At 37.7% G+C, this 21,144-nt stretch overlaps 1 protein-coding gene across 1 annotated transcript in view; it reads left to right on the top strand.

Annotated features, from left to right (window-relative positions):
• Nucleotides 1-21,144, top strand: part of PHEX (phosphate regulating endopeptidase X-linked) — a 102,639-nt gene that overhangs the window by 57,379 nt on the left and 24,116 nt on the right. The window contains exons 13-15 of the mRNA XM_068687427.1: nucleotides 6,787-6,864; nucleotides 8,592-8,695; nucleotides 16,819-16,877. Of these exons, the coding sequence (XP_068543528.1) occupies nucleotides 6,787-6,864; nucleotides 8,592-8,695; nucleotides 16,819-16,877 (241 nt within the window). The remainder of the gene's footprint in view (nucleotides 1-6,786; nucleotides 6,865-8,591; nucleotides 8,696-16,818; nucleotides 16,878-21,144) is intronic.

Here is a 21,144-nt window from a genome sequence, read left to right as displayed (position 1 = left end):
TGGACAAAAGATTTTTTTTCTTGGTAAAATTCAAACATCCATGGCAGCAGAGTGAGATTGGAACAAAGCTGGTAGGTGAAATTATGAGTAGGTATAATGAGTAGGTATACTGCTGCATCGAACTAAGGAGTTATGTTTGTGAAAATATCACAGTGGATTTGTATGTTTATAGAAGTCATACTCTTTCAGATTTTCTGTTATTTATCTTGGTTCTGTTGCTAAAAAATCAATGCAGGATTAGTTTAAACTGAAAATTTAATTCCAATGAAATTAGTTTTAGAATGCTTGAACATTCAAGTTCTTTACCTTTCAGAGAGCCAGAACTAAAAGGGATTTAGGACAGGAAAGAGTCACACTGTGATGTAAATTATTATTTTTTTTTTTCTGGCTCTTTTCTATGTTTGGCTGTCCTAATAAACTTATAAGTGTAACTTTATGGTTAGTAACAGTTATTGGATATTAAGAGTAATTATATAATTCCAACTGTTTGCTTAGAAAATTTTGTGTCCCGTTTCCCCTCCTTTCCCTTGGATGGTAAAACACATTATGGTACCCATGTGTATTGGTAATAATTTCTTGTCAGAAAATTTTCTTTGAATGAGGCTTTGGTTTCAAAAGATGATTCAGAGGAAGGGGTAAAGTAATGTAACACATAATCCCAGTGGTGTTCCTTTTCTTCTTTCCCACATCATGTGTTCCCAGCACTTGTCTTGCACTAGTTCTAGCACTTGCTGGATCTCTCTCTGTAGTGATTCAGCTCATTGATCTGGCAGAGAAATATTTGTGGGGAAAAAAAAAAAAAGTACATTTCTTCTGGGATAATGATCTAAATAATCTTGCAGAAAGATGTAGCAAGAACCTGAGACAGCTCACAGAGCCTTGGTTGTGGTTGCCAGCAGCATGAGCAGAACCATGGACTATGATGGGAGGAGCAAGGCAAGGACTAGGACTTTTTTTTTTCATTTGGCAGTACATAGTTGTTAAATGGACTCAGCTACTTTTCAAAACACAGTGCTATAAGTGTATTTGATGCCATAATCTTTAAAATCCATTTTGTTGCTGGGTATGATTATTCATGTAAGTCACTTGATAGATTTTTTTCTAGCTCCTGAACTCAAGCTATTACAAGAATGAAGCCACAGCTGTATTTTCCATTGTCATAACAGGTTAATTTAAAACATTCAAAATGATTATTGAAATATGGGTGGGGAATATCACACAGTGATGGAGTGTGGAGTGGTATCAGTATTGTTTATTAAATGTATCACTAGCTCTAAAAATCTTGGAAAGAATGTTTGATAGGCACAGTCTACACAGGTTGCATTGTGATACACAAATATAGGAGAAAAGTTAAAGCAAAGTTTAAAAATAAATAATCTGATGATTAGCTATATTCTGAAGTATGTATTACTGTCAGTTGAGTGCAGATCAAGTACTCTTAAAATTATTGTTTCAGGCCAAGAGTTCATGCTTGAGTTGCTACTTCACCTTGGATTGCAGTTTATGATGTGCAAACCCCTGACATTTGATGTAGCCTCTGCAGCGGAAATAAAATACATTATTAAGGTGGGCCCAGTCCAGGTCCTACTGAAGACAGTGTGTCACTTCCTACTGATATCTGTAGGAGTTGGCTTTAGCCCTGTGATGGAACTTTTCACTGTTTTTCCAAGATCCATTACTATTTTCCCATTTTTTTCTATACATAAAACCTAAATAGATGCAGTGATATTTATGCAGCAGTTTTACCAGATGGCTCTTGAATCATCTGTTTTCAATGAAAAATGAAAAGACCAGACACGTACATAAAGGCTGAATTAATCTTTGTAATTAAATGGAACATTACTTTGCTGTGAATGATTTTAGCTTTCAAAATGTATTTCATGCTAATTTTTCAGTGAACTGTAATTGTATTATTATTTTTTTTTATTATTTTTAGAAGCTTGAAAATGATCTTCACAAAGTTATTGTGAGTCAAGTTGATATGCAGAAGATCTATGTCAGACTCATAAAACTTTGTTGGGTGTGAGATATATAGAGATTTTTATTTATTTATTTAACAGTGAATACAATATGCCAGTACTTGGTTTCACTAGCAGGCCTACAAAGAGTCCAGATATGGCTATAATGGGCAAAAAAGGCTCTTGGAAACCTCATGTGCTACATTTGGGTGCCAAATGAGAATTTGACTTGACAGATGATGCCTTGTAACATTGAAACATATGTGTTTGTTTCCACCTTGGCAAGTTAAGTCAAGAGTGAAAGGCCTTTTATTACTTTGTAGTAAAATGACATACAAAGCTCTCATGACAGAAACAGAAGGACATAACTTATGATAAAATCCCAGCCCTGTGGAAGTCAGTGGTGAAGCTTCCTGGCCTAACCAGTGGCAGAGGGAGCAGTTGCATACCAGGTCCTCCGCCCTGAAGCCTGCTCTCTCTGGCTGCTTGGATAGAAAACAGTTATCACAGTTTCCTCTAAATTTTGCTGCTGCTCTGTGTCACCCCCTGCCAGAGCCTCTCACTTTCAGTGGCAGGAGAGGAAGTTCATGGAGATGATTTTTCTTCATTTGCTTGATAGCCTAAGCTAGTCTGAATTCTTGACAGTGGCTAGGGGAAATACCACATCATTCCTTTTCCTCCTGTACAAATGGTTACTTAATATGCAAATTAGATAAATTAAATGAGCCTTTAAACTATAAAAAGTTGTGCATGGTGTGTTTACAATGGATTCATGTGCAATTATCACATTGTTGGTTCCTGTACATTTGTCACATTTCATTTGCTTTGCCCATATGTGTGAGCATGCCTCCCGGAAGGCTGGTCCTTTAAACATACTTTTTATCTTATCAAGGGGAAAATACTGACTTGATTATCAGAGAGCATGCCAGTCTTAGGAGAGCTTTCTACTTTCTTGTGCTTTATGAATAAGGAGTCTTCAAACTGCCATTAAAGATTACTCAAGTGAAAATAAAATGAAGCAAGAAACTTCCAATGTGCAAATTTAGAAACCCACTCCTAACAAGATGCTTTCAAACTTGTGTGCTTTGTAGATAAGTTGGGATGATTTGGACAGTGATAGATAAGTTTGGGATGGCTGGACCAGATGATCTTGGAGGTCTTTTCCAACCTTAATGATTCTATCATTCTGTAAGTTGGGCTGTGTCCTGGGCTCAGCTGAAAGGGCTTGGGCCTGTTGTAAAGCTGTTGGGAGAAAACCTGGTGAAGGAATTCCCAGGGTCTTCACAGAGCTTCCTATGTCCTCTTTTAGGTTTTGCTTTGTAGGAAGCTGTCCCCTCCACCAGGATCTCGTTTCCTTCACTGTCAGAATCAGGAGATTTACTGGTGTGCCACAGCCTTTTGGCTTGCTGCAAAGTAACTTCATGTTGTAGTAACAAAGTGTGTTTTTCTGAATTTTTGTTATCCTACTTGATTAGTGGAACATTTAAGAAGTCACCAGAATTTCTAGTAATGCTCATAAGGTCTACCTGTGTGTTTAGTTATTGAGGAGTATATGGTTTTCTTTCCTATTTGCTCAGACATCTACAACACATATGTTGTGTTTAGAATTTCTAAGTAACCATTGCAATAAAATAATACTTTCCCCTTATGTATATCTTATAAACTACAGACAGCTTTAGCCATTGTTAAAACATCAAAGTACTAAGAGCAGCATTACATTTTGAGTTTACTTTGAAAATATTCTCAGACAAATTTGGTTATTTACTAGCATTCTATATAGCATGTATAACACATATATCTCAGAAGCATCTGGCCCTTTTTCCGCATACATGGAAATCATAAGCTCCTTATATCAGTTGTCAAAGGCACAGAGCAAGAGTTTGTATAACCTGGTAAGTGAGCCCAGCAATTCTGAGCAAGTCCGGGTAGGAGAACTCTTCCAATTTTCTATTTCTAATGCAGCAGAGCCATGACAAGACTAACAAATTTAAATATGACTCAAATATAAAATTAATATTAAATAATAGTTATGGACATGATATTTCAGTCAGCCTATATCAGATCTGCTAGTAAGCAGCCTAGAAAAGGAATCATCCTCACCCTTGGAGATGTTTGCTAAAAGAGTGGGGCTTAAAAGGGCTGAAAACTCTTATTCCCATGTTGCTGCTCTCACTGGGCTGCTTGGAAAAGACTGAGGTGTATGTGGCAGATATTTCACAATTACCCAAAATGTCCATATCGTGAAGAGGAGATGGGCATGTTGTGTTCCTGACCACATAGCTAACACTGTGGGTCTGAGGACAGGGCTCATGTTCCACACCTTTCAGTAAAGTAGCGTTTCTCACTTCCAGACACAGGCTGGCTTTGTAGTCCTCTGCACTTACAGCCAGTGAGGTGTGAATCTTTTTTGCTTTCGTTTGGAAGGCAATATAGAAGGTAAGAATGTTTTTAAAGGGTATAATGTAGCTTAAAAAAAAATAGTTATGTGCTAAAATATGATCAACAGTATTTGATTGACACTGTACTAGCTAAATCATGAGTGAAATGACATTGTACTAACACAGTAAATCCCTACTTTTTCTTTAAAAATCATTGTTGGAGTTTTGCAAGTTGCAGTTTAAATTGCTTTTAAAGGAATTACTCTATCATATAAGTTGATTAAATAGATATAAAATCTAAAGTGTTAAGGGACTCAATTAAGTAAATTCAACACAGAGGCTACTTTAAGCAATTCAAATGAACACATGCAGATTATCTGAGATTCACTGAACTTGCTTAAGCAGCTGACTGAGTAGAAACTAAATCTGATGAGTTTTACTCTTCACTTTATCTAGAGCAGTATAACAACTAGAACTGAAGCACTGGAAATAGAAAACAAAATTTTCCAATCCCTTGCAAAAGTTCAGTCAGCTGGACCTGACAGCACCATTGGCAACAAAAAATAGATGCTCTTGATTATATACAAACTTGCAGATGAACTGTGCTCCGTTCTCTTTCCTTTTTTTCTCCCCAGGCATTTGAAATATCTTGATATCTTGAAAGGCTGCTGTACCTTCTGGAAAACTGAGAGAACATTCTGTTGAGAGTTAATTTGGCTCACTTCATATTTCCTCTTCAGCATTTGTCTTCCTTTTTGATTTTTTTTTTTTTCCCCCACTAGGGATATTTGCATGACAATGGGATCTTTCTTGCTTAAGAGTTCATCTGCTCCTGCTGCTAATTTCCCACCTGAAGTTGTAATTTTCTATTTGAGACATCATAATTATCTCAACTGCAATTAATTGTGATGTCACAAATGCAGGATTATGACTTTGGGTTGGAAATGAGATTGAAAAATTGAAGATGTTTCAAGAAGCAAAGAGGTCTTTCTTCTTGAAAAATAAAAGAGGAGACAAAATAATTTTGGTTAAACTGAGGCAATTCCCTATCAGCTTCCTTCTTACAGTTGTGGAATAACAATTTCAGTTCATGCTGTCTGTGATCTTCATAGGAAGCCCTGTAGGTTGAGATGCTGAGGGGGAAGGGAACAAGGATTTTACTGTGGAAGAAGTAAAAATAGTTTGCTCCCTTGAACAAACCCCCCATGCAGCAAGAGAGAAGTAGAAGTCAGGGGGCCTCCAGAGAGGTCCAGGGTCTGTTTGCAGACAGAATGCAGGGCTGGTATGGCTGTAGTTGGTTAAAAGGCCAATCAGTTTGTTGCATTTCATATCTTGCAATATACACTTGGATTTAAGCATTTCTGTTTGAAGGACAGTATTTCCAGAAGAGTTATTTTTGAGGGATGAGGGTAATTCCAAAGGCTTAAGGAGAAGTTATGTTCAGCTTCCCAAAAACATACAAAGTGAGATCTTTTTGCTACTCTGGTCCATCATGGCTTTAAGTTATTCTAAGGCTTTGTCATATTTTACTTCTTTTTATGTCATCCTTTCCTTTTGTATCCTCTTGCTTTTCTTTTGAAACGTGTTGTATCCACAGCAATGCTGGGTGTCTGGGTGGCTTGCTGGTGTTTTTTGTGAGGACATTGCTAAGGTTGTTTATATACTCATACTGTGATTTATGAAGTGGCAATACTCATCTACAGGTACTATCAATCCACACCAGCATGTTTACAAGGATTTCACATAAACAGTGGGACCAGTTCATGAGTGAAAAGCAAAAAAACAAAGTCAATGGAAAGTGAAGTGTCTTATTTAACACCTTTCCTGATGTTAGGGAAAGGGGAAAGACTGTAAAGTAAGGGATAAAAGTGGAGAACAATAAAAAGGTCAGCCATAGGGTTTTAGGAAAGTACGGTGTCCTTCAGAAAAGTGTGCACATGGCCTCAAGTGTAAGTGGCAGTTTGCCCTTGCAGGGATCCAGGGTCAGCCATATCTCTGAATTAAATCTATTTTAACAGATGGATGTGTACCAGCCTGTGCCATAGCAAAACGGGTTGTTTCCTGGTGTCTTTTTGAAAATATTATAGAAAGAACCATTTGACCATTCATTATAGAAAGAACCATTTGACCATTTGATTAACTCAAAAATTGCTGGGAAATATTTTTGTGCTCACATTGCTGTAATTCTTCAAAAACTCTGCAGGTATCAACAGACCCACTGTGATAATCTGGCAACACAATCTAGACCCTCCACATTGTAGTGTGAAACTCATTTGTGGCACCAAATTTACCTTGTAGGCAAGTTGGTTTGAAGTTAAATTAGGATGCCTTCAGGAAGGCATAATAATATGCAATGGGAAAAGAATGGGGAATAAAGTGTCATACACTGAGCAATGGTTATGTCTGCCAATGTTTTTTTTGTTTTGTTTTTTCTTTTTTCTTTTTCAAAGGCAAAAGCAGTTATGGCAAAAGTGGGTTATCCCCAGTTTATAATGAATGACACATATATTAATGAAGACATCAAAACAGTAAGTATCAGACTTGCAGCTTTCTTCTTTTACATATTGTGACCATTCTTTGCTTTGTTTCACCCTTGTCTAAAATCACAGCTCCTTAGTTTTACCCACATCTGGAGTTCTGCTTGCCTGGTTATTTCTAAATGTTGAATTGAGTATGTTAGCTCTAGTGTCTAAAGTGTAAATGTTGGCATGTCTAATTGAGATGGCCTCCAGGCCTGCTGAGAGTAAAATGTGCCTGGGTACAAAGAACCTCCCCACTATTAAACGTTTTTAAGGTTTAAAGTATTCGAACATATATTTTTTTTAATTTACATATAAAAACAGAAAACAAAAACAAATACAAAAGCATTCTTCCTCACAGTAATGGCCTTCAGAATAAACTAATGCATTTTTCTTCTGATTTATCACAATTGATGATGCCTGTATAGGCTCTGCCTCCTTTCTCTAGGCTATGAATTTTATTTATACTTGTTTCTCATCATACTGGGAGGTCTTAACCACTCTACAGCCCTGCTGTTACAGATGCTGGACAAGGATCCAACATTCCTGTCTGACTTGGTATCCTAACCACAGCAGGAAGGAAGATGATAAAGAATAAGATATTTTGTCATTTTCCAAAGGGGTAACTGTGGTGTGTATGTGAAAGATTGTATTACTGCAAGTTGCAGGCAAAGTAGAACCACAAATTCAATCATGAGCCACTAAAATCCAAGTAGTGATAGAGTTACTATGTCAGAAAACAGGAAAGTACACTAAAAGGAGGCATGATTTATTGAGAAACCTTTGAAGAAGCTCTACATGCTTAGTCCTTCCTTGTTCATGGAAAAGTGGGTCAAGACAGTGCTGTGAATCCAGTGTAATGAGATGGAGGATGTGGCCAACTTTACCAATCAGGGTATGGAGTTACTTGCCCAGGTAATGGTAATGTCTAGCAAAAACCTCTTAATCACAGTGGCAAAACCCAGTTAAATCTGAAACGTAACTTTTCTTACATTCTTTTTATAATTTTATGATCTGAAACATAATCTGAAATGTAACTCACAAGTCCTGGGAATATTTGAAACTGTTGGCAGGGATATCATCTGGATTTATAAAATATTAACATCCCTTTTTCTTTCATGGTTTGTTGTGGGGGTGCTTGCTAATAGATCTGGAGGCTTATGGGACCATGGAGCCCTATGTCTGTAAGTGTTTAATGTGAGGAATGGTAAATATGGCAGCAGAATCCTCCAAGGCCACACAGTACAAAGTATTTGTAATTAAATGCAAAACAAACAAAAAAAAAAAACAAGGGGCTTTGTTACAGTTTTGAAAGCAGCTTTTAAATGGACTTTTAGAAATAAGGATAGACCCATTTCCATATGGAAAAGAGTCTGCCTTAACAATAGACATAGAAACATGCAGTCTACAATTTATCTTTGGGTACTTTTGATTTCCTTAGTTTCTCTCTGCACAGGCAAGAGCTTTCCACTAGTCCCTTGCAAAGATCCTTTCACCCTTCATTTCTTAACTTACATCAATATTTATTAAAAAATATTTATTCCTCCTACCAAATGTGGAAATTTTACTTAGTTTTATAATGGCTAAAAAATTATGTGGTTATCTTGTTTAAATTAAAAGTTCTGATTATTTATTTTATTTTATTTTATTTTATTTTATTTTATTTTATTTTATTTTATTTTATTATTTTTATTTCTTGGACATGTTCTAAAAATATATATGCTTTATCCATACAGCTTAAATTTACAGAAAGTGACTATTTTGGCAATGTATTACAAACTCGCAAATATGCAGCCCAGTCTGATTTCTACTGGCTTAGAAAAGAAGTTCCAAAAACAGAGTGAGTAGACAAAAGACAAATTTTCATAATCTTTTAACAATGTTTTAAATTACATTATTTAATTTATATAATTTATGTTGTAATAGAACTACACACACAGCAATATTTTATAATGAAAAAGCCTATGGGCAAAAAAGCCCACCACAATTATTCAGAAACTCCTGGGGATATTTTTATCATAAACGTACTCTTTTCATTAAGTTCTAGGTACCCCTGTTCCAATGCACAATAGACATATTCTGGCAGTTTAAACTTTTAATTTAATGAGAAAAAAAAAAAAAAAAAGAACTAATTGAATCTCAATTAAAATTGGATTATGTCTCTTGGTCACAGTTAGAATTTGGAATGATAGAACAGAGATTTATGAAATAATTTTTCTATGAATGGAGCCATTATCAAGAGATAATATTATTAATGATAGCAATAAGCATTGTTAGTTACCTGCTGTTGATTGCAGTCATACAGCCTAAGACATGATTTAATTTACATATGTTATATTTTATTTGTAAACCTGAGAGTACATATTGTGTCACATATAGTCAGCAAATACATAAAAGAATCAGTCTCTCTTCTTACTGGTGGGTAATCAAATCCTTAAAATGCAAATTATAACATAAACAGAATTTAATTACTCTAATCACACTACTTAAAAATAACTCTTTCTGCACAGAGCCTTTGAAATCAGTGCTGCTGCTTAGCTCCTGTGGTGCTATTTCCTTATGGTTCCAGAAATTCCTTCTCATACTGAACTGTACCTTGTTTCAAGGATGTCTCTGCATTGTCCATGAGGCATGAAGAGAGTGCCAGTAGGGCAGACGCAGCCTGTGCTTGGTTAGAATTTCATAGTTTGGCTGCATATTTTCAGGTTTTTTTTTTTTTTATAGCTTGATTTTAATGGTGAGTTATTGTGAGCTCATTATGCCTTTCTCTGACATTGCAATGGTTAAACCCAGTGAAACATAATGCTTGCCTCTCCACAGAAATTGTAATCAGCAGCCCTCATCCTGTGAGCAGAGTTGAGGCAGCACTAACACAGACCAAGTAGACTGCTGGCAAGAATGCAAATGCCCTCTGTAGGGAAATTAATGGGCAGGTTGTCCCTGAATGTACACCTCAAGGGCTGTCACCTCTGAGAACTGTCATGTGGTTATGCTTCAAAAAGTTGAAGGTTTTACCCTACCAACCACTTCAAGATTGACTACTTTCTCTTCCTTGTCTTTGCTCTTTTATTTTGAGGATTACTTAACAGCAGTCTCCTCATCACCTTTGTCTTGCCCTTAGGTAGATCTATTCCAGTCTGCTTTTCTTTTTTTTTTTTTTAATTTGGTTAAAAAAACAATACAAGACAGGAAGATAAACAGGTCTAGTGTCTATATGTGGTCACAAAGTAGCTCATCCACAGGAAGCGGAGTAAAAGGGAAAAAATAACCCCTTCTGTACTGGCTGCTGCGTAAGAGGATAGATGGGAACCTCTGGTGGTAATGCTGTCCCTACGTGTGCATACATACAGGGCAGGGGACAGACCCTTCCAGCTCCATTCTGGGCATCTCACTGGGGAACAGTCTGGCTTGGGGCATCCCAACCTGATTTTCGATACCTTTTCTCTGTCAGCACCTCTGTTCCCTGCAGGGCTGGGGGTAAGCCTGTCTGAGCCCTCAGCCGTGGTTTTTCCTTTTGGGGGATTATTCTGCCTCTGCACTTGCTCAGGGATAGAAAAGAGATCTACAGGTGGTGTCCCTTACACTGGCCACTGTTGCTGTGTCAGCTGAGGACTACCAAGGCACAGAGAGCCATGCCACCTCTAGTAAAAATGTCATCCTGTGTTTTAACTTATTATAATAAACAAATAATTCCCACTAGTTTGAGGCATGTCAAGGATGGCCTTAAACACATCAGTGCTTGCCACATTTTGGCTATCAGACCGCTGCATTCTGAGGCTTTTACTTTTCTTTTTCTTTCTTTTTCTTTCTTTCTTTCTTTCTCTCTTTCTTTCTTTCTTTCTTTCTTTCTTTCTTTCTTTCTTTCTTTCTTTCTTTCTTTCTTTCTTTCTTTCTTTCTTTCTTTCTTTCTTTCTTTTTCTTTCTTTCTTTCTTTTCTTTCTTTCTCTTCCTTCCTTCCTTCCTTCCTTCCTTCCTTCCTTCCTTCCTTCCTTCCTTCCTTCCTTCCTTCCTTCCTTCCTTCCTTCCTTCCTTCCTTCCTTCCTTCTTTTTCTTCTCTTTCTTCTCTTTCTCTGTCTTCATTTTTTAAACTTTTATCTCTCATTGAACTCCACAGATCATTGGCCTATACTGAAGCCTGGCACTGTGTTAATAGAGAATTACCCTTGGGGGTTTGTTTCCATTTTCTTTGTATCTCCTTTGCCTTAGTTCAGTAGGTTTTAGCAAAATATTTATATATTTAGAGATATATATTAAAAGATGGTCCGCACTCTGGACTGATAAAGATAAATAAGAAAAAAAGTATATAAGGAAATAAGTTATCACATAGTACTGTAATATTACTCCCAAATGTGAAACACTATATTCATTTAGCAGACAGCGCAGATTTCTCAGCAATATTATTTCAGTCTGGACTCAGGTTCATCAGCATAGTCAACTATATGGAAAAACAAAGTGCTAGTTCACTTGAAACACTAGGGGAAACACTATCAGGGGACAGAGGAGCCGAGAGGTACAAGACAAAGGAGTTTGATAAAGCAAGAGGAATGTGGATAAGAAAGTGGAAATAGTTATTCTGGGAATTCAACAGTTTTGTAATCTAAGAAACAGAAAAAGTCCTCCAAACCAGGAGTATTTATCAAAATTCATTGTCCTGTGTTTTTCTCCTTCCTGACCTACCCATTGTTGGGTCTACAGCAAAAAGGAAGCGTTGTGATATGAAAAGGGGTAATGGCTTTAAACTAAAAGAGAGTAGATTTAGATTGGATATTGGGATGAAATTCTTCACGGTAAGGGTGGTGAAGCACTGGAACAGGTTACCCAGAGAAGCTGTGGATGCCCCATCCCTGAAGGTGTTCAAGGCCAGGTCGGCTGGGGCTTTGGGCAACCTGGTCCAGTGGGAGGTAACCCTGCCAGGGTATTGGAACTGTGTGATCTTTAAGGACCCTAAATTCTTTAGTGATTGTATGATTCTATGATTCTGTGAAAAGGAGTAGGGAGGGCATCATGTGCAATGCTGATCAGGCTGTGGATGGGAGGAATGCACCTGGAAATCTATCATACCCAGCTGGTGTTGAGCTGTGACATGATGCTGGGGTCCCCAGGGGCCTGGTTCCCCTGCAGTCTCCACAGCCACAGGAGATGCACCTTGCAGACTTCAGTACCTGTCTGTATCCCAGCAGATGGTTCTGTCAAACTGGTCAAAAATTGCTGGTATCAGGAGAGTATATACAAGAGGGATTTGTGGCAACTCCCAAGGAATATGATGAATGAAGAGGCACAGGTTGGATGGAGAGGGCAGACCAGAGGTGGCGAGGCTGGAAAGGTGGACTGTGGGAGGGAGGAGAACAAGTGTGAATGTAACTACATTAATTCAGATGAGACACAGTTAGAACAGAGGGAGGTGAATAAGCAGTGTATGGGGAGGTGATGACAGCATGGACGGGAAAGATAGAGAAGAATTAGTGTTTCAGTGGTGTTTGTTTATCCATCCATGGAGCCATATATGTTCATATGTGTAAATATGCATATGTATATACACACCTTTTTAACAGTCATTGAATCTATGCTTCTTAACACCTATAGCACAGTTGCATGTAACAGGGAGTCAGAGAACTTTTCTGGGCATCACAACTCCTTATTATTGTCGTTTTCCTTTGAAGTTGGGAAATGACCTCTAAGATTATTTCACTCAGCCTTACATGCTGGAGATGTAGGCATCTGGTAGCCAGCCCTATAGCAGGGCATGCCAGAAGTGTTCCTGTGTTTCTTCCAGGATCTATTTGAATTTCTTGACCACACACTGTTGTTTGTCAGCCGTGGCCCTTGGCTCACTGCAGGGGAGGTGCTGGGCTGGACGTGGTCAAGGACACCACAAAAGATCCTGCTGCAAAAAAGGAAAAGAAGCCACAAAAGACTCCAGGAAGGCTGTTGACTTCTGTAGAAACTCAGGGCTCTGAGCTCAGAAATCCTGTGGGTGGGCTTGCTCTGGAAAGGAGAGACTGGAAAGGACCCTCCTGAAGCCTTTTCCTGGCCTTTGAACTTCATTTTAATCAGTGATGTGGCACTGGAGGATGAGCCCAGCCTCACCATCCCTGTTTCTAGCCCAGCCCCAAGGGGGACAGATGGCAGACTGAGCTGGGAGGCTAATCTTTTATTTCTATGCAGGAAAATGTATAAAGCAGGCTAACAGTGAGAAGAGGAAACACATCCTTTGAAGTCACCTTGAAGAAGTTTTTCTTTATAGTTGTTATTTTGGGAAGAAATTTTCTGGATTCCAGCGTCATTAGTAACTTTGTACTGTCTTTTGCTTCTGACCAGCTTACATGCATTATATATTCACAAGTTCATCTTTGTATATGTCTTTAAAAGACAACAATAACAAAAAAAAAAAAAAAAATCGGACACTGCATACCAAATTCTGCTCAATTGGAGTGTTTCCCATAACTCAAAAAGTTGAGAGAACAAATTGCAACTTCAGTTCATGCTTTGTGGAGAATTAAAGAAATAAGCTTTTCCCTGTATTGTAATCATTCCCAGTCAATGCTTTTCATGACTGCCATTGCAGCACACTATGCTCTTAACTCAGGAAGTAAGATATGGTGGAGATAGCTGTAACACAAACCTATTTGAGTATCTGCCTCATTTCTCAGTACAAGATTTTCTTTGCAAGAGATATCAAACTTGCAAGTATCAAGTCCATAGCCTTATGTTTTGACTGCTGCAGTAGTTGATAGGTAATGTTACAGGACATTACACTCAGCTATCCCTCTTTCACATGCTAATAAGAAATAGAAACAGAGGAAACAATTCTAGATTTATTATTTAGTCTGTAATTAATGGGAGCTTAAATTTTGTTATGCTTGTCCTTTTTTTTCTTTTTTTTTCTTTTTCCTGTCCTGGTAGTGGGTCAAATACACTGACATTGTAACCAGATTTAGAGCAAATGACCAACCAGACTTCAAACAGGAATGTGAAAACTATTTCTAAATTTGCTTCACCTTAAAATTTAACATTGACAGTTATTTATTACAGGTCTTCATATAGTAATTTGATATATTATTAGTTAAGGTCTGTCACTGAAGACTCAGTCATTTCAAGGTGCTCACTGAAAGAGGTCACACAAATTTACCTCACACAAATGTGAGGTAAAGTTGTTCAACTAGTCTAAATAGAAGCAGTCTCACTTATTTCTGTTCTTTTGTGGAAAATGCTTTCTAAATCTTCTTGAGAGCGGCTTGCAAGGTACAACAAAATGCTGGATTGCAAATATGCTCCTTGCCAGAGTCTCTAAACATCAAATATAAAATTCAGCAGTATACACTGCTTGTCACCAGAAATCTCTTTGTGACTCTTTGTGCCTTGGTACAGCTACTAAGTTTTCTCTTTCTATCTGCTTGAGAGCATAACGAATTACATACTGGGTTGTCCTTGAGGCCTTGTTGTGAAAAAGTGACTTAGAAAGAACATAGTTCAGTTTTACAGTGAGAAAATTGAAACTGCTATTGGTGTCTGGCTTATACTAAGCTCAGAAGACAAGATGGGCTCTGCTGTTGCGGTGGTAGATCATGAAGAAAGGAGTAGCCACAGGATACAGAGATTGTGATGAGACTCAGCAGCTTGTCTGCAAGTGATGAGGTAGCTTTATAGGTATGAAAGTGTGGCCAGCAGTGGTGCAGTGTTGGCTGCACTCAGGCCAAGTGAGGTGTTTCTGTTATGACAAATACATGCATTGCTATGGTTAGCTCCTCACCCAGAAAAAGAGGTGAAAACTTGTGCTGAGACATTGCTTGTACCTGAAGAACTCTTTAATCACTGCTTGTGGTGTTTCCCATCATGAGCTGGTTGCAGTGAGCTCAGTGTGGCCCCGGGAGTGCAACAGCAAAGAGGATGGGGAAGAGAGCAAAGCACATTAGTCTCTTTTGAAGTGTAAGTTATCTGCCTCAGGCCCTTGATCCTGTGCCTGGAAATGAGGGAGCCCTGTAAGACACACACTGTAAGAAGGATTTGTAAAAAGGGAGTTGTTTGTTGTTTGGAAGCCTTTTTCATGCTTAGAAGTTGCTGTTCAAGAGAATAGAAAGGATGTTTTAAGTGGAGCAAACCCACAGGGTGAGGTAGAAGTTGCAATGCTGTGTCTGTTCAAACTTCCAGTAAAATCCAAATTATAGTGTTGAGCATTTCAGGTGGGTCCCTCCAGGGTTGTCTCCTTGTCAAAGAGAGATAGAGTCCTTCAGAGCTACTGCTAAGCTGAGAGAGCAGTACCACTGCACAAGTGCCTGGCTTGAATCCTTCAAAACATTTCAGCTCATCACTGATGTCAACAAATGTGAAACTAAAATGTGGTCAATTAGAGCCCCTATTTTTTTTCTTTATCCCCTCACCATAAGCATTCTTTCTTCAGTTTTCCATAATCTCACTACATTACCTCTCACATTTCATTCCCTTATTATAGAGGAAACAGAAAACACACCAAAATAAACAACCTCCCCCCTACTCCTCCCCTTTAGCATCTCCTAATAAAAAAAAAGTGGGAGAATTATCTGTGGCAATTAGAGAGTATAGTGTGATGGATGTTTTAGACATTTACAAGACATCACCCTTGGCTTTCCTTGGTTACTTTTTCAAGTTACTGCATTATAAAATAAGCTGCTCAGCTTTGAACATGAGAGAAGCAGATAAACTTATTGATAAAAGACAGGCTGCTGCCATCCTAAAACTCTCCCCTTTGTTACATGGTCTATGTGAGGACATCAACTGCCAGAACAACAGTCAGGCCCTGCAGATAGCTCCTTCATTTGATGGTGCTATTTTAAAGCATAAATCATGTACTTGAATTTCACTGGCATCACACATTTTCCATGTTTTGATAGATCTTCCTTTGTCTTACTCCTTGTTTTGCAGCTGCCATCTTTTTGTTCTGAAAGGAATTTTCCAAAGCAATTGCATTATTTTCATTGCTTTCAGGCTTTACAAAACTTCTGAGTAATATGTTGCTAAAGAAATTATGATTTTCCTTTTTTTTGGATGCTTATTACAGTTGTTTCTAATTTATTATGAATTAACTACAAATTCTCATCATCTTTATTGCTTTAATTTTTTTCTCAGTTCTTCATTATAAAAGCATAAGGTGAAATCTTGGACTCAGTCAAGTCAGAATTTCCTCAGGGGGGATTTGGATCTTGCTGAAACCTATTGAGATTTTTCCACTCATATGGGTGAAACCACTGCCAATATAGATGAGCTTAGGCTAAGGAGATTCATAAATCCTATTTACATTTCAAATCTAGGTTTCCTTCCAGTAAGTATGAGAAATCTAAACATGAGAAGAAATGGTAACATTTCATGTAAAATTAGTTTTGCTTTGAGCATGCCCATTTGTTTATGGGCACACTGATGCTCACTGGGTAGGGTACAGAGCGTGAAGCTTTTTATTTCAAATTTAGGCTTCCAGAAAGGACCTACCCATGTTGCTAACATCATCCTAATCATACAAGTGCCTATTCAGCAAAGAGCCTGAAGCCAATTCAGTCATTTCAAAATGCTCTCTAGTTTCAAGAGGGAGTTTCTCTGCACATGGTTGAAAGACAGGTATAATAAAACTTAGAGAGTTTTCACAGCTGCTATCAATGTTGCACCTCTGTTGGGTGAAGTCAGGACTTCAGTTTGTCGTCATGGAAGACCTCACAAGTACAAACATCACTTAGAAATACAGTGGATTAAGTAATAGGAAGCTTAACAATCAGTCTTGTTGAACATTCATCAAGTAAGTGCACTTAAAGTAAAGCCATTAAACAATAGATTTCAATGTTCCAGAAACTGTGAGCTGAACTAGAGAAATAATTTAACTTTAATGTATCCTCAATCTTTTACATTTTCTCTTTCCACTGAGTAAACTTTTTATCTCTGCTTATTCTATTCATAAAGTTTTTTAAATGTACTGACAGATTTCTTTTGCTCTTACTACAGGTGGTTTACCAGCCCAACTACTGTCAATGCTTTTTATAGTGCCTCTACCAATCAGATCAGTGAGTAACTGACTTCTGAGACTGTTTTTAAAATGTCTTTTTGGCAAATGTTACATTATCTTCAGAAAATATATGTACACTTTGCGTGTGCGTGACTGTGTATCAGGGGGATGAAAATCAGAACTGCAATCATAATTTATCTGTGAGGCATCTTTATTTAGAGGGTTAGAGGATAGTTCTGGGAAAGCAAGGGCTCCAACAAATCTGAATTGCTGTTGCTTAGTGAATTACCCTGAGTAAACTGAGTTGCGGTAACTGCTTGTGTGTGTAGTCTGTTCATTGCAAATATGAACAAAAATGTTAGCTTAAATCACTTTTATTAAAGTTTATACTACTGTTTCTATTTTCTGTTTGCTGTAGCAAAAACATGTGCACATATACCTCCATAAATATGCAAATATGCAGGAACACTTTAAGTGACAGCAATTCAGTTTGCTAGTATTACTAGATATGTAGCAAAAAACATGGTTATAGAAGATTGTGACAAAAAAAATAAAAAATAAAAAAAAGTGGTGCCCAGCAGATTTGTTCAATACCTTACAAGGACAAGAAGCGGTATTTGTAGGTAACTTAAAATTCTTGCCTGTATAGTATGATGAAATTTTCTTGTATGTTCAGTGCCACCTGTCTTGCACTAATTTTAGTTCCTTGTTGTTTCTAGTGAGTATAAATCCTGGGTTGGTAAAATTGTTGAGATTTTCCAAAGATGTGTATGGGTTTGGATGTTTGCTCCAATTGCTTTAATAGGAATTTGCATGCAAAATTTCTAACTGGTTTTAAAAGTCTATACTAGTATTTCTGTGGATAATAGTGTTATCTTTGCCCTGACACTTCTCTTTATTGCTATTAGCTTTGCAAGTTAAATCAGCCATTCCAGTCTTATGCCGCCAGAGTCTGGAAGGCTGAGTGCTGTAACCTCTGTGATCTGGGTCCTCAGGGACAGGCTTGTCAAAAATCACTGAGTGACTCCCCTGCTTTCTCCTAAATCCCTCTTGATCAAATAGAAAAACAATTTTTGAAAGGCCATGAATTAATGTTTCTTACTGAAGAGGGTACCGCAGAGGACAGGCGATCCGGGTCTACTGGTATCTGCCCTTGCCTATTTCTGTAAATAATTTCTAGCCTCCAAATTTAAATTCTTTTGTATCTAAGTGAGCTCATTTGTAAAGCAAGTATGATAATTAGGCTGGTCTTTTGATTAAAATTAGTTCTAGACCTAGACTGCTCCACTTTAATTAGAAGTCTGCCATCATTAAGCAGCCGCATTTTTGTTGATCGTTGGAGTGTATGCTTGAGGCAGGTTTCATCAAGTTGATCAGAGCTCTAAAGTACATCTGAAAAAGGACATCTGGTTTTCCCACTAAACTGAGCACATGCCTCCACTGCTCTTTCAGATGTATTGTGTGGACAGAGAGGAAGTTCAGTCAGTGCAAAATGAGAGCTGTTGCTGTTACATCTTCTTTAATATTGGGTCTTTTCAAGTTTCAGCAGCATTCAGCTCTCCTAGCCTCTCTGCCAGGGCACATTAGAGAAATCTTCAATGAAGAGGCTGGAGCTACGGCAGCTGAATTGTGCACTCACTGTGTCTAAGTGTCACGAAGCAGAGGGCTGTCAAATGTAACCTATCCGTCATGGGTGTAGGGGTGATTGTGTTTTGTATCACAACTGCTGACCGTCTTGTATTGCTGGCATTTGACCTTGAAATTTGGATAGTGCTGCTTGCTTTCCTATTAAGGCTGTTCCTATAAAAGGGTTTAGGTGGTTCTTTCTGAAAAAAAACTCTGTTCTACCTGAGAGGGAGAGAGTTACAAATGTAACTTTGCCCTCAAAATGATGTGCAAAATGAGGAGAGGCTTGAAGAAAGGCACAGTACAAAATGATCTTCCACTGCTGACTTCCATCAATGTGCTTTGCAGGGAATGTGGCCTCTGTGAGATGTGCAGGGAACGTGCTCAGGTCTGAAGCTGCTGATAAATATTTTTCACATTGCTACTGAGTTCCCAGTAATGATGCTGGGAAAGAACTGTACCGCGTTAGACCAAATTTTGCAATCCCAAGCATATTCCTGCTGTGGGCTATATTTCTGGGTAAATCTCACACACAGGAATTATTGCCTTACTGCTGTATAGCTATGTTTTCAGTTGTAATCACAGCAAGTTCTGCAGGGGCTGGGGATATGCTACAAAACCTGTGTCCTTTTTAAAGGTGTGGTTAAACGACAGAAAAAAAAAAAATCTATAAAACAGAATGTCAAAGTTCTACAAATAACAATGTAATTTGAGAATAAAAATGAGTATGAGTTTTTGCAAATTAAAGTTGTGATATAAGAAGCCCACAAAGATTGGAGGAACAATTTTCTAAGAATATAAGAAATTATAATAAAACTTTTTTTTTCTTTCAAATACATTGACAAAAGACATTCCTTAACATGTAAAAATAATACAATTCTTTGTGTTGGAAGAGTTTGGGAGGTTCTTATCCTCAAGCTTTTTCTTATGGAAATTAATTCCCAAGAAGTGTCTTAACTATAGTGTTAATAGAAGATGCTTTAGAAGAAATTCATAAAGTATACTGGGACAAATATAAGCACCAGATGATATTCACTCAGGTATTCCAGAGGAACTTAGAAATTGCCAAAGAACCAGCCTTGATATGTTGTCACTTACACCAGCCATGGCACGGGAAGAATGTGTGTGGCAAATGTCAAGTCCTATTTTCTCAAAGATCATCCAGAGGGATATAATTATATGCAGTATTCTAGCACCTATGTGAAGGAAACTGATCGTAACAAGTAAGAATGAGTAAATGTATGAAGTAATGGGGAAGAGTCAAAGTGACTTGTTTTCTTTCTTTTTTGGGGAAGAAAAAAAAAGTCATGCTTCCCTAGTCTATTAGAGTTTTTTTTTTCGAATTCAGCATGTAAATGAACTTGATATATTATGTTCATTTCCATGGAACACTTTTCATGAAGTTTTTTCCCAATACTATTAATTGGAATTTATCATGAGACAGGAAAGAACGTCCATTCAGTATTCAAAGACTAATCAGAGATGAGAAAATTGATGAGAAAAGGAGGTAAGAACAAATTCATTGTTTTCAAAATAGTTGGAGGGGTGTGTTACCAAAGGATCTGTGCTGGTCACTCTATTAGCAGAAGATCAGAAAAAGAGGGTGTTCTGTCTTGAACAAAGGGATAGTTTTTGATCCAGGAGGATAAACTCTGTTTCAGGAGGACAGGTCCCTCAGCTACTGATTGCTGGAAGGTTGAAAGTTGTGCTAATGGAAGAACTGCCTCACAGATAGATGCCCAATGCTCTTTCCAGTGATATCTACTGGTCACTGCTAGAGAAAAGAGAATGAACTAGGTTAGCTCTTTATCTTCTTGAGTGTTGCTCTTCAGTACACAAACTGGAATTTAGTGTGTTCAAGGCCCATCTATTTCTTCTCTTGGTAAGTGCATTTACTAAGGACTATTTGAGAAAACTGAATTCTAAAATGCATAATGTAAATTGTTTCTGGAAAGCAGCTGCTACATTAACGGGAAAAGACGTGGTTCTAAAGTTGATTCTAAAAATTAAGAGCGCTCAATTTGGAAACAGAAATGTACTGTGTGATATTATCAACTTAACCACAGCAACTCCAAACTTGATTAGTCACTGAAGGTTTCATGAAACAATTTAGAGAAAAGGCATTGTCTGTGCCTTGATCTGTGGACTTTGAAAAGTTGTTGTCATCAGGTACCTGCAGAAGTGGAGGGGACCATGGGGGTCCTTGATCACTTCTTAACTTTAGGAAGATGCCTTTGCTTTCTGCACCCATAACACAGGGAGGTCTCTGGCATGCTCCTGGTGAAAGGGCTATAAATTCTCCTGTCAGTGTAGTCTGTATTTCTCAATTAAGTGTTAAACAAGAAATTGCTGCAATCTCCATGCAAGTCCATAAAATCTTCATATAAGGGAAATTTGTTAATATTTTTAGTGGCATCTTGACTATGGAATTGCTTGAAAGAAAAGATCTTTTGTCACTAAAAGTGAAAATTAATAAACAGTGGAAACTAGATTATTTAAAAAATGGCTGGATTTGGGAGAATAAAGCAAAACTCAATGTGCAGAGATTGTAATGAATTCTGCTGTACTTCAGTGCAAACATCCTTTATGGCTGCTATTACTTCATTTAATTTTCATTAGTAAATTATCAATAGCTCAAATGGACAACAATTCTGTTAATTTTCCCAGAAGAGAAGTAAGTATCAAGGCAAGATGTGCTG

The sequence above is a fragment of the Anas acuta genome, chromosome 1 (genome assembly GCF_963932015.1).
Source record: "Anas acuta chromosome 1, bAnaAcu1.1, whole genome shotgun sequence".
Lineage (NCBI taxonomy): Eukaryota > Metazoa > Chordata > Aves > Anseriformes > Anatidae > Anas > Anas acuta.
This window is presented reverse-complemented; position numbering and strand designations above follow the sequence as displayed.